This window comes from Schistocerca gregaria, chromosome 2 (assembly GCF_023897955.1).
Source record: "Schistocerca gregaria isolate iqSchGreg1 chromosome 2, iqSchGreg1.2, whole genome shotgun sequence".
In the NCBI taxonomy this organism is placed as follows: Eukaryota; Metazoa; Arthropoda; class Insecta; order Orthoptera; family Acrididae; genus Schistocerca; species Schistocerca gregaria.
This window is the reverse complement of record NC_064921.1, coordinates 1,043,843,120-1,043,855,871: the sequence shown is the minus strand read 5'-3', so window position 1 is coordinate 1,043,855,871 and position 12,752 is coordinate 1,043,843,120. Positions and strand designations below refer to the sequence as shown.

Here is a 12,752-nt window from a genome sequence, read left to right as displayed (position 1 = left end):
TTTTGCTATTTGGGGAGCAAAATAACTGATGATGGTCGAAGTAGAGACGATATAAAATGTAGACTGGCAATGGAAAGGAACGCGTTCCTGAAGAAGAGAAATTTGTTAACATTGAGTATTGATTTCAGTGTCAAGAAGTTGTTTCTGAAAGTACTTGTATGGAGTGTAGCCATGTATGGAAGTGAAACATGGACGATAAATAGTTTAGACAAGAAGAGAATAGAAGCTTTCGAAATGTGGTGCTACAGGAGAATGCTGATGATTAGATGGGTAGATCACATAACTAATGAGGAGGTACTGAATAGAATTGGGGAGAAAAGGAGTTTGTGGCACAACTTGACTAGAACCAGGGATCGGTTGGTAGGACATGTTCTGAGGCATCAACGGTTTACCAATTTAGTACTGGACGGCAGCGTGGAGGGTAAAAATCGTAGAGGGAGACCAAGAGATGAATACTCTAAGCAGATTCAGAAGGATGTAGGCTGCAGTAGGTACTGGGAGATGAAGAAGCTTGCACAGGATAGAACAGCATGGAGAGCTGCATCAAACCAGTCTCAGGACTGAAGACCACAACAACAACAACATTTCTTAAAAGAAGCAATAACAGTGAACAACGTCCGTAAAATGTTAGCCGCCAGTGTGCTACTTTGCAAAATCCCGTCCACACTATTAGACCTGCGTCAAAATTATGCAATATTTAACTAAAAAACCCCTAATAGAAAGTCCGCAAAAGTGTACGAGAATCTTTTGCGGTGACTTTCTATCAAAATTTTTGTCATTAAAAGTAGCTACAAAACGTAAGAATGGTGAATGGTGGTCAACCATAAAAGATAAATATATACTTTTGCACACGTTTAGGTAGGTCTTTTAGAGATTTAAAATTTATACTACACCACTTACAGTTTAGCAATGGTATTGGAAAAGAGCACACTGGCGGAAAACACTTTCATTTTGTATAGCTCACGATCTTTGAATGGCTAACCAGGCTTTCATCAAACAAGTCGTGACAATCCTCATTAAACCAGTTTTAACATAAAGTCAAATACAATGAATTGTGTCCATTCATTTGGGAGTTTTGATGCCTCAGATAGTGAAAGTTATTACAGCCTCTTTTTACGTTGGGGCTAAAAGTTATGCAGGAAAAAGTTACAGACAAAAGAACTGGGTCATTTAAGAAAGGAAATCTTGTAATTCATGACAGAGTTATATCAGATTTCTTTTTCGAATTTTCGCTGTCCAGATCCCTTTACAGTCTACTGCTGTGGCCAAACGGACTGCGACCACCTGCACCAGGCTCAGTGCGTGACGTCACAGAGCGGGCGCGCAGGCTTTCCTCTATAGGGGGTGCTGAGAGAGCACGGCAAAGACGAGTATATAAGCAATGTCTCCTGGCAAACATGAGGTCTTCGAGGCCATCCTTTCTCGCCATGTTCACCGCCAGCTTAACCAGCACCGCCTCCTTCCTCTTACCCAATGTGGCTTCCGGCCTTCCTTCTCCGCCGACGATCAGCTCCTTAACCTCACCAATCTTCTTTCCCTCCAACTTAACTCCAGTCGCTCCGCTATCTTTGTTTCCCTTGATCTCCAGAACGCCTATGTCCGTGTCTGGTATCTCGGGCTCCTCTTCAAACTCCAGACCTATGCTCTCCCCATCAACTTCGTCCGTCTCGTTGCTTTCTCCCTCTCCCATCGTCTCTCTATGTGACTATCCACAATTCCAACTCCCGTACTTTCTATCCCTCTGCCGGCGTGCCCCAAAGTTCTGTCCTTCCCCTCTCCTCTATCTCCTGTACACTGCTGATATGCCCAAACCTCACCCACCTGTTCATCTTCTCCAGTTCGCTGATGACACCGCCTTCCTACCCCTTTATCCTACCCTTCAATGGTCCCAACGTACCCTCCAAACCCACCTTCACCCATTCACCGCTTGGTGCAACCAGTGGTTCCCCCGTGTCAATCCCTCCAAGACCCAAGCGATCGTCATAGGCCGCACCGCCCATTCCTTCCGTCTCCATGATTTCTACCTCACCATTTATGGCCATCCTATCAACCTCACTCCTACCCTCAAATACCTTGGCCTCACACTCGACCGCCACCTCACCTGGACTCCCCATCTCCTTACCATCCAAAGCAAAGCTCAAAACTGCCTCTGCCTCCTGAAACTCCTGCCCTCAGGACGTGGTGTCTGCATCCTTCCACCATCCTTCACACCTACACATCCTTGATCTGCTCCATCCTCTGTTATGCCAGCGTAACTTGGATTTCCGCCCCTCCCGGTTCTATAAATCCCTCCAAATCCTCGAACGCCATGCGCTCTGGCTCGTCTTCCGCATCCGCCTTCTGTCCCCCACGTGCATCCTCTACGACCTCATCCCCTTCCCCCACCTTCTCCTTTTCCTTGAACACATCCGCACACTATATATTATCCGCCGCCTTGATCCCCTCAACCGCTGGTGTCTCCCTTCCTCTCCACCCCCAACCAGTTGCCGTGCCTTTACCGTTGTGTCCCACCCTCTCTCCATCTCCACATCCTCCATCTCCTTTCCCAAGGCAACTTCCACCATCTACCCCTCCCGGATGATGAGCTTCGCCCTGACATCTACTCTTCCTGCCAGCTCTAACCCCATCTTCCTGCCTCCTCCTCAGGGCTCCCTCTCCTTCCCCTCCCTCCTCCTGAGCGGCTTCCCCCTCCTACTCCCCCTCCCTCTCTTGTGGCCCCTTTCAGTGTCTCTGCACTCCCTCCTGCCCTGTCTTCCCTCTTCCTATCCCGCCCCATGTGTCTCCTGCCTGTTCCTGTGCCCACTGATGCCCCTTCTCTCTTCATCCCGCCACTTCCACTGCTGCCCCTTGCCCTCCCCTCCCCTCCATTTCCATCCTCTCTGCCTTTTCCCTGGGCAGGTTCCGCCTGGCAGTTTTATTCTTCGTCGTGTGTGCTCCAAGTGGGTTTTAAGTGTGTTGTTCCAGAGTGTTTTTACTACTGTGGCCGACTTTTAACCTGTACCTGCGCATTCAGTGTCTTCTCTGTGTTTTAAGAATCACGAATTGTGTTTTTTAACTTTCTGGTGACTTTTTTTAACTGTCCCCCATGAACGTCTCCATGTCAGTGTATATTTTACCTCCATTTTCTCCCCTTACTCTGTTTTATGTTCCCCTTATTTATCTCCTTATGTATGGAACATTTTATTCTTATTTTAGTTGTCTTGTCACTCGGCTGAAGAGTGGCGGATTGTGCTGCTGACAGCCCTCCCCTGCCCATATGGGGCAGGGGAATGAAACCACAATAAAGAAAAAAAAGCAAGCATAAGGCAACTGCCTTGGCCCACTGGGCACAGGGGTTCCCGTTAGATAACCAAAGTTAAGCGCTGTTGAGCGTGGCTGGCCCTGGGGTGGGTAACCATCTGGGCCATCAAGCGCTGCTACCATTTTTCGGCGTGCACTCAGCCTCGTGATGCCAATTGAGGGGCTACTCGACCGAATAGTAGCGGCTTCGGTGAAAGAAAACCATCGTAACGACCGGGAGAGCGCTATGCTGATGACACGCCCCCCTAACCGCATCCTCAGCTGAGGATGACATGACGGTGGATGGTACCGAAGGGCTACTTGTGGCCTGATGACGGAGTGCTTTTTTTTGGTGCCAAGTATGAGGGCCAGATGAAAGATACCGCCTGATGTCAAGCAGCCCACATAACGTAACTGTCATGTGTTTCTCTCTTTATGCAATTCTTGGACGCACTCTGGGGAGGGTAATGAAGATGCTTCTGCAGTGTTGTCTATGGGAAGTGTTTTATCACCCACAATACAGCCCGCAGTTAGCTCCCCCTGAGTTTCATCTCTGCTCGTTTGAACCGCTGGCTATGAAAATAACATTTTGGCACAGACAACAAGCTGTCTTCCGGCGTAGAGAATTTGCCGGAAGTACAGGTGGTTGATTTCTATGACGAGGATATAAGAAAGTTGCTACAACGCTACAAAACATATCCAAGTCAGAGCGGCGACTATGTAGAGTGATAACTGGAAGGTGTAGCTAACTGCTTCAAATAAAACATTTCTGATTTTCACAGTGGTTTCCATTTCGCGACCGATTTGACCTTACTCTCTGAATATACCGCGTGTTTAGAGAAGACCGGGGAATAAACTAGCAGAAGCCGACCTCTGGGATTATTTTCTTGGTTCTGGAGAAAGGCAGGAACACGTGAGGCAATACAGACCCTAGCCGCCCCCTCGCGATACGTGGAAACGAGCGTGGACGAGCAGCTGGCGACGTCACAGCATGGAATTCCATGTTCCACTACACTTTGGAGTGTGAAATGAAGAATCTGGCATGTCAGATTGTTGCCTCCAGGAACGTGACACACAAGATGTGACATAGGTTTTACGTTACGAGCAGAACTGAGGAGCCACCATATTGTATTGAATTAAATTACGTATTCCATGGGTTCTTTTTATCATAGATTACGCGATATGCATATAAGGTGTTTGAGTGCAATTTTCACCGATAATACTTAACAGATGTCATGCGACAGTATCACTAACGAAGAAACAATAGAACGATAGAGTGAGCAACAAAAAAGAAAAAAAAGTAGCTCAGCCAATAGCTTCGTCAGCTGTAAAGCGAGAAACGAGTTCTCGTCCACCTCCTTCCAAATTTCTTTTTGAACTTTTCTTTCCTAAAAGATTTGGTAATTTTTTTATTAATTTCCTAGAAGTATTACCTGGGTTAGTGATGAAATTTATTTGCTGTCTTGAGTTCAAGGATTTTAATCCTTAATGCACAGTGTGTTTCACAATATTTTGTTGATTTCAAATTTGTATAACGCGCACTAACAATAAGATACAGCGACGAGGGCTCTCTATTATTAGTACAGATTCTCGAGTTTCATCGCACATACGGCTCAGTGTCGAAGCAAAATCTTGCGTTCTCATTTGAGTGTTTTTTTCGCTTTGGCGAATCTGTTGTGCGCGTGCAACGATGCTTTCGTAAGCATTTCAAGATTCAGCCGCGTTTTCCACTTCCTGCTCGTGAAACAACATTGAGCTGCGTAATAAGCTTTCGTGCAACTGCCAGTACGTCAAATCGGAAGTTAACCGACCCTCTGAAAACCAAACTAACTCCCGAGAACATCGTACGTGTGTATAGCAGGGTACAGGTAAACCCTGGCATCTCCTTAAGAAAAGATGTCCAAACACTATTTCACAGGCGTCCACTCTTTGCATAATGTTATGTTATCTGCATTGTCATCCGGATAACTTCTAAACAGGCCTGTGTCGAATGGCTGCCTCGCTCGCTGATTTAACCGTGCCGCACTTTTACCTACGGGGTTATTTGAATGCGGAAATGTACTCCAATCAGCCGAGAAGCTTGAAACAGTTAACAGATATAATTCACTTAGAAAACTTTCTGAATTCCTCCAGCAGTTACGAAAGATGTTCAAGAACTGGGTGAAACTCCTCGGGAATTGTGTAGCCGTGAATCGTCGTTATTTGTCCGAGGGAGTATTTCGTAGTAACATTGAATAAATGTTGTGCCTTGCGTAAAATGTTCAAGTTTGCTTCGCGATTAGTAATTATATTAATAGAATTTGAAATCGTTGAAACATTGTGAAACACCCTGTGTACAAAACTGCGACAGATGGTCCGTCTCCGACGTTGACAGTGTCAACAAATGTGATATGCTCTATACCATACACATACCTTCTCATACACAAACATGGCATTATTAAAACTATAACTTCATCCAGAATCAGTGACAGGAGGGAGAAATATCGAAGGAAGAGATGAAGTACTCAGGTCATTTCTTGTACTTAACAGATCTGTATAAATTGCATATTTGAAATTTTCCTAGCCTCTTCAGCGAGCGGGAAATCGCAATATTGCAGTCAGTCTTTCGTACCGTGTTATAGTTTCTCACACTATGGCATCATATTTCTTAATCGAACATGTTATTACTAAGAGGAGGTTCAAATAGGTTTCTGCCGGCCGCGGTGGTCTCGCGGTTCTAGGCGCTCAGTCCGGAACCGCGCGAGAGCTACGGTCGCAGGTTCGAATCCTGCCTCGGGCATGGATGTGTGTGATGTCCTTAGGTTAGTTAGGTTTAAGTAGTTTTAAGTTCTAGGGCACTTATGACCTCAGATGTTGAGTGCTATAGTGCTCAGAGCTAGCTTCAACTAGCAATTCATCTTCCGTCGATTTGCAAGTGGTCTAACCACAAACCGATACTTTTATAAGCATACGTCGACTGTGTGGAGGTTATTTGTGCATGCTTTCGCGAAGTACCTGAGAAGTTGCTGTTGCCTGTGTACGTGTGTGGCCACCTTGGTGCAGACCTCTGGCCTGTTTCTGATACGTTAGTCTGTCACCACCAGAGTGTGTGGTGAACACCGACGCGTGTGTCCGTCCGTGCGTCCACAGGCTGGGGCCGGGCTGTGGCTGGGCCTGTCCAAGCTGTGGGACGGCGGCGTCAAGGCGGTCTTCTCGGTCATCGCGCTCGGCCTGCAGTACATGATGGGACCCGGTGTGGGCACCGAGAAGCCGCGCCACCAGACGGCAGAGGTCGCCAAGGAGCCCGAGCGCGACGACGACGACGACGAGCTGGCGCCGTGCGGCTGCTGCAAGCGCAAGTGGGACGCCGCCGAGCGGGACCCGGCCGGATAGCCACGCCCCCAAAGCACGCCCGAGCACCTGCCGGTTCTTACAAATTTCCGTCCAAACAGGTCCTGTGCCAATAAAAGTTGTCGTTACCTCACTACATCTCTGGTTTGTTTTAACTGCTTCGGGTAATTCAGGTAGATGCTTTGACATTTATTTAGCGTATGGCTAATACAGACACATCATGAAATTAAATTACCTATAAATATGTACATATTGACACACAAGAAACTTTAAGTTTGTCTTTACAACTGAATATCCAGTCCTTCTATCCAGCGCACTGCATCTGTAGTAGCTAGCAGGAAGTCCTCTTTGGCGCCGTGATAGGCTCGAATCCTGCATTCACTGACAATGTGGTGAACAGTCTGGTGTGGAGCCCCGCAGCCACAGGCTGGATCAGGCAGCTTCTCCCACTTAAAGAGAGCATCCCTGCATCGGCCATCGCCGGTACAGATTCTGTTGGGAGTAGTCCAGGTCTTGCGTGGTAAGTCGAATCCACTTGGAAGTTTAGCACCTGAGAAGATGTTATGCAGGTGCACATCTGTCACTGCTTCCCACCGACCTTTCCATTCTTCAAGAGGTTTGAAATTCTTAGCAACCATTTCAGCAGCATCGCACAGAGTTGGAGGGCATGATTTCAGTCTCTTGCGATTTAAAAGTGGCAGGTCGCTATGCACGGGTAGGTTAGAATTCCTGGAGATCTTGTGGAATTCTCTCATAAGGGCAGTACATCTGCGTAGATCAGAAGGCATTATACCGGTTAACAGTGGAAGCCAATAAACTGGAGTACTGTAGATCTGATTGCGCCAGATATTATGCGCATTCTCGTATTCCGTTGGGTATCGACAGGCCTTGTATGATGACTGTTCATCCAAACAGGTGCACAGTACTCAGCACTTGAGTACACCGAGCCCAGAGATGAAGATTGCAGGGTCGTTGCTGAAGTTCCCTAGGTAGTTCCGCATAGCTTATGGAGGATGTTGTTTCGAGTCCTCAGCTTTTGAGCTAAGTTAAGAAGGTGTTGTTTGAAGCATAGTGTATTTAGTTGATATGTGATTGCCAGGAGATCCAATGGATAGTCTGGCTACCTGTAACCACTGTTGCTCAATTAGCACCACCCAGGAGGCACTTGTATGGTATTTTAAGGTTAAACCTACGGACGTGAGCAGCGCTAACTCCCGATGCTTTGACAGTTAGAAAACTAATGCTGTGGTCTCCAACATTTCACTGCCTCTCTTCTACGTTATTGCTCTCGTAACAACTAATATACGAGATAAAATATGTTGTTACGAAAAGAGCCCTGAAATCCTTTTTAGGGATGCTGTACTGTGACTTTCTTCGGATCATTAATTTTCAACAAAACAAAATATATTATGTTCTTATTAATCTGGATCTGGCTTTCTATTAAAGGAACATTGTTTCGTTACTGTAAGTCGCTATAAAGTTCAATATATCTTCCTTACTTTACAGTTATAGAAAAGGTTACTGAAAATTATTACGTCATCATTACTGATGTTAACAGTACGCAATGTTTGTTCAACATCAAAACTTTGCAGTGGATTGTTGTTAACAGTAAAACACCAATAAGTACCACGACTAACACGAGAACATGAGACTATTTTCAGAGAAAAAGATGTTGTTACTATAATGTTTGCCAGACCAGAACTACGCACAGCAAGATTTCTTTTATGTTATGAAGGTAAATCATCCTTTTGCGCTGTTAATAATGTATCATCCGCAGCCCGCGTCAACATGTAAAACACATCATAAAATCTGCTGCTCTGCTCTGCAATCTCGAAAGCTGAAAGAAATAATTTTAGTTCACTATTACCTGTCCGCTTCTTTGTGGTATGATTGGTTTCATTTAACGGAGTTTGAATGCGCCACGGCAGCGGCTCGTTCGTTCGTAGCGCAGCTCTGCACCACGAATAATGTTTAAATAACTGAAAATGTCTTAAAAGGATGGGATAAAATACCAGGCAAGCTTATTACCAATCATAATGCAAGTTTTCACTAAGTAACTCTATTCAAAACATTCACACAGATTAAATTATTACACACCTTTACAAATCAGTACCTAATGCCGTCCTTCTCTCAATCTTGACGAAAGAGTGCTGCACGGGCATGCAGTATAACGTCACAGGCTCTTCCTACTCACGGACCTCCAAGAAGACGACAGAGAAATTAATGCTCGGTCACTACTATTTATACTCGTTGTAACACATTTTCATCTTTATTTGATATTTAATAAGTATCGTCTGTGGGAGTTTCAGAACTCGCCGACACGTATATTATCTTTAAAAAGATCGGTACATAATTCTATACAAGTATAAGACATGGCACATAATAGTTTCTCTTTATTACATAAGGTTCATACAGTCGTTGTCCACGCAATTACAGTCATGCAGTTCAATTATTCTTTTCTCCTTTTTATCACATATAATATGTGTTTTGCTAGGAGACGTTACAAACAGATGCAGTGGTAACTTTGGAGAACTTCCTCAGGGAACGATAAAGGACAAATGTTGTTCATTTTATTCGTTAACAACCTAATGTGCCTGTTAAGTAGAGTAGATACGCTCTTTTCTTCACACAGTTTCTCTCTAATAATTCCTTTACCAAAGGCTTTCTACAAATTTTTTGATCTGGAAAAAAGCCTCTGATAAAGTAATACAGAAAAATTCTGGCGTTTCATGCAGCTGTTGGAACAGACGAAGAGACTTCTTTGAGTTGTGTTTTACAGGCAGACGACATCACAATTTTAACACAGATGTTACGACTTCTGCACCATTTCTTAGCAGCAGACACAGTTGCTGCGCCAAAGACTGAGACGCCGTGGAGTTTTACAATTATTTATTGAAGTTTCTTTACAATTTCTCCCTCGTCGTCGCTGCCCAAAACCTGCGGATCCCCCCTCCTGGCTGCTGCTGTGTAGATTCTCTGCCAATGCGTGCAACGGCCGCCGCTGATCGAACTCGGGAGCCTCAGGCCACCAGTGCTCTGCTGAAGCCAGGATGCCCTGTGGTTGAGGTGAACTCGTCGCCTCTCGGCGCCCCAGTACGGCACGCCCACGGAGTCGAGTCGCCATGAGGTCAGCTGTCGACGCCTGCTGCACCGGCAGCTGGGAAGCCGTCAGTCGCGATGTCCCGTCATGGACGGACCACGCACCGTGGGGCCGGGTTGCCGTGAAGTCCGGGCGTCAGTCCCCGGCGGCGCCTGTGACCGAGGCCGCGCTGCGGCCGGTCCTGCTGGAAGTTCTCGCTGTGGTTAGTCAGCCGTGGCGCCGACCGAACTCGGGCCGACCTCCAGCGCTGATGTTGACATCTGGTGGCGAACGGATGACCCCCGTGAGCTGGAACAGACTTCCGGAATCGTCACCTACGAAGATTGAACATTCGGACACGGACCATATCCGTCCTCAGATCCCAACTGCTTCCTAATGGCTGCTGTCCGTTGCTGCCTCTGTTTTGCCATTCTCCACTGCGTGAAGCAACGCTTACTACATGTGGCTACAATAGAGAAGAAACGATGCGCAACGCGGGATTTATCTTCTTAATAAAGTATCCAAAGGCTTCAACACGCCTATATCCGCAAAGAAAACTAAAACAAAGGCGTACATAGGACACAGTCCCATAACATAAATAATGGTGAAGAATACAGTATAGAACAGGTCAGACATGTTCATTGTCTGCAGTGTGATATATACAAGTATGAAAAAGATACAGATACGGAAGTACGAAAATTTGGAAACTTTCGTGGAACAATAAATGGATACTTCAGAAACAAGACACAAAGATTACACGAAGTTTTGTAAAGTAATGGTCGTCCTCGTATTACCCAAAGGAAGGAAGTTTTGGGTCATTTACAACTGACACGAAAATAAGATCCACTCTGCATAAATGAGATTTTTTACCATTCTGAAACGTTGTACAAGGGCAGATGGGTTAAGAAGCAGTGACAGTAGGAAGAAGTTGAACATATTCAGTGTAACAAACAAAATTGAATGCAACAGCAGAAAATGCAGTCAACATCTCTACTTAATGAACAGGCTACCTTACAAAGTTAGAAACTGTAACCAGGTAGGTTGAAGAAGTCTGTGCCCTAACAACCAGAGGCCTAATACTTGAAGTGTAGTAGAATGAAAACTCATCATGTAGTGGAACTCAAGACTTGAAACTTCATCGAAGATGAAAACTGTATGCCAGACCTAAGCGTGAATCTGGGACCTTCCATTTAGCATCAGGATTCTTATGACTCACCCATCTAGGCGTGAGTCAACTCGGCCCACGCGCAGTTTCAATCTGCCTGGACTTTCCACAACAGCGAACATCCCACTGCATAGTGAAAGATTCGTTCTGCAAACAATCTTAAAGGCTATGGCCTTGGCAACATAGTGGCACTGCTGGTCTCTGGTGAAAGGATGTGCCTTGTAACGTACCCTCTCTGTTATTGTTTTTGTTTTTTGTTATTGTAGTTGTAGATATATCAAATTATTGTAGCGGTTTGCTTAGTCAGCCGTACTTCGGAATTTTTTTGACATTAAATGGAGCCAGAAACTTGCGTAATAAATACTTCGCGTGAAGTGCGTTTTGCGGCATAAACAAAAATTAATTGCGGAGATGCAATCCACAGAATATTAACAGAAAAGCTTTGGAACAATGCGCACTACTGACTAGTCACATTCAGAGGGTCCGGACATTCGCGTGCGAGTGGCTGTGATCTGATGAGAAAGATCTATCTTGATTTTTGAGTGTATTATAATTACGTCGTAACACACTCGGAGATTGCGAACGTACAATCAGGGTAGAGGCACGTACTTTCTATCATTCCCCGTGGCCTGAGTAAAAGAACTGCAATTATTTAAATTGAACAATATTTCTTTTTCAATCGGACTCCTATTTTTATACGAATATGAAGATTGCAGGTTCTGAATGTCTCGGCAAAAACACATCGAAATTAATCTTAGCGGCCACCAAAGGAAAGTAGTGAGCACAATCACGTACCTCTATTGTTGAGCAGCGGCGTCGTAAAGATCGTCGCCTTCATCTAAAATTCGCCTTCTCGAATTAACAGAATACTTTGTACTCCATTGGTATGGGATTTAGGCTTGATCTTGACAGAAATTATAAAACACATTTTTCATCATTTAACACCTTCATTTAACACACATATAGACATGAAACTATACAGTACGTCTTTACGCCAGCACATCAGAACAAAAAAGTAAAAAAAGAATCTCGAAGATAGTCCTTTGTCTCTCAATGAAAAAAAAGCTTTTTAGAGTATTCCTCTGGTATGACAGTCGAACAGATTTTCTTCTTGTATCTTTGAGAGTAAATTACAGCATTTTTTTACTTTCTCTCCATCTTGTGCCTCAATGTTCAGATATATCTATATCGCTCCAATGTGCATACGTTTCACTAATACCTGGCAACTAGTCACGTCACCCATAACAAGAGACTTACCGTGGTGTGGTGCCCCCCCCCCCGCCCCCCCTACAGTGATTATTATTGAACAAGGCAGTTTCTGCGTATTATGGCTTGCCTGGTCCCTCGATCACGTATTATTCTGACCCTCATATTCCCACAGTGTGGCCAGTAGCCTGTGATTGCTCGTACAATATTTCACGGCAGCTTTCTAACCATTTCTTATTACTTTTCCTTAAAGTGGGGAGGGGGGGGGGGGAGGGTAGTGATGCTACACTTCCCCCCCCCCCCCCCCCCCCCCTCGCTTAGAGAAGATCTCGCCCCTTGCTTTGGCTTGGTTCGCTACTGCAATTACCTTCACCCTTATTGTGCAAAATCAGTACATACCATTAGGATGGCTATTCTTAACTTCTATACAGTTACTAAATTACTCCCCAACTTCATAATTATATTTATCATTCCTCGCTTGAGGAATCCAGTCCAAGGGTACTGGAATTATTAAGTACAGCCAAATGAAAACCGAAGACCCACCACAGTGACTCCATTGAATGGTACCATTCAAATGTAATCATTGCACAAATTAAAATGTTTATCCCATTGGGATAGGAGACACTCAGTTCCTGTTTTTCGGAACGTGGTCAGTAGCCGATGAATCCGCAACTGCACCTACTGCTGCACTTT

General features: G+C 45.1%; 1 protein-coding gene across 1 annotated transcript in view; it reads left to right on the top strand.

Moving 5' to 3' along the window:
• Positions 1-6,737, top strand: part of LOC126336100 (uncharacterized) — a 50,900-nt gene extending 44,163 nt beyond the window's left edge. The window contains exon 4 of the mRNA XM_049999580.1: positions 6,409-6,737. Within this exon, the coding sequence (XP_049855537.1) occupies positions 6,409-6,651 (243 nt within the window). The 3' untranslated portion in view covers positions 6,652-6,737. The remainder of the gene's footprint in view (positions 1-6,408) is intronic.
• The last annotated feature ends 6,015 nt before the right edge of the window (positions 6,738-12,752 follow it).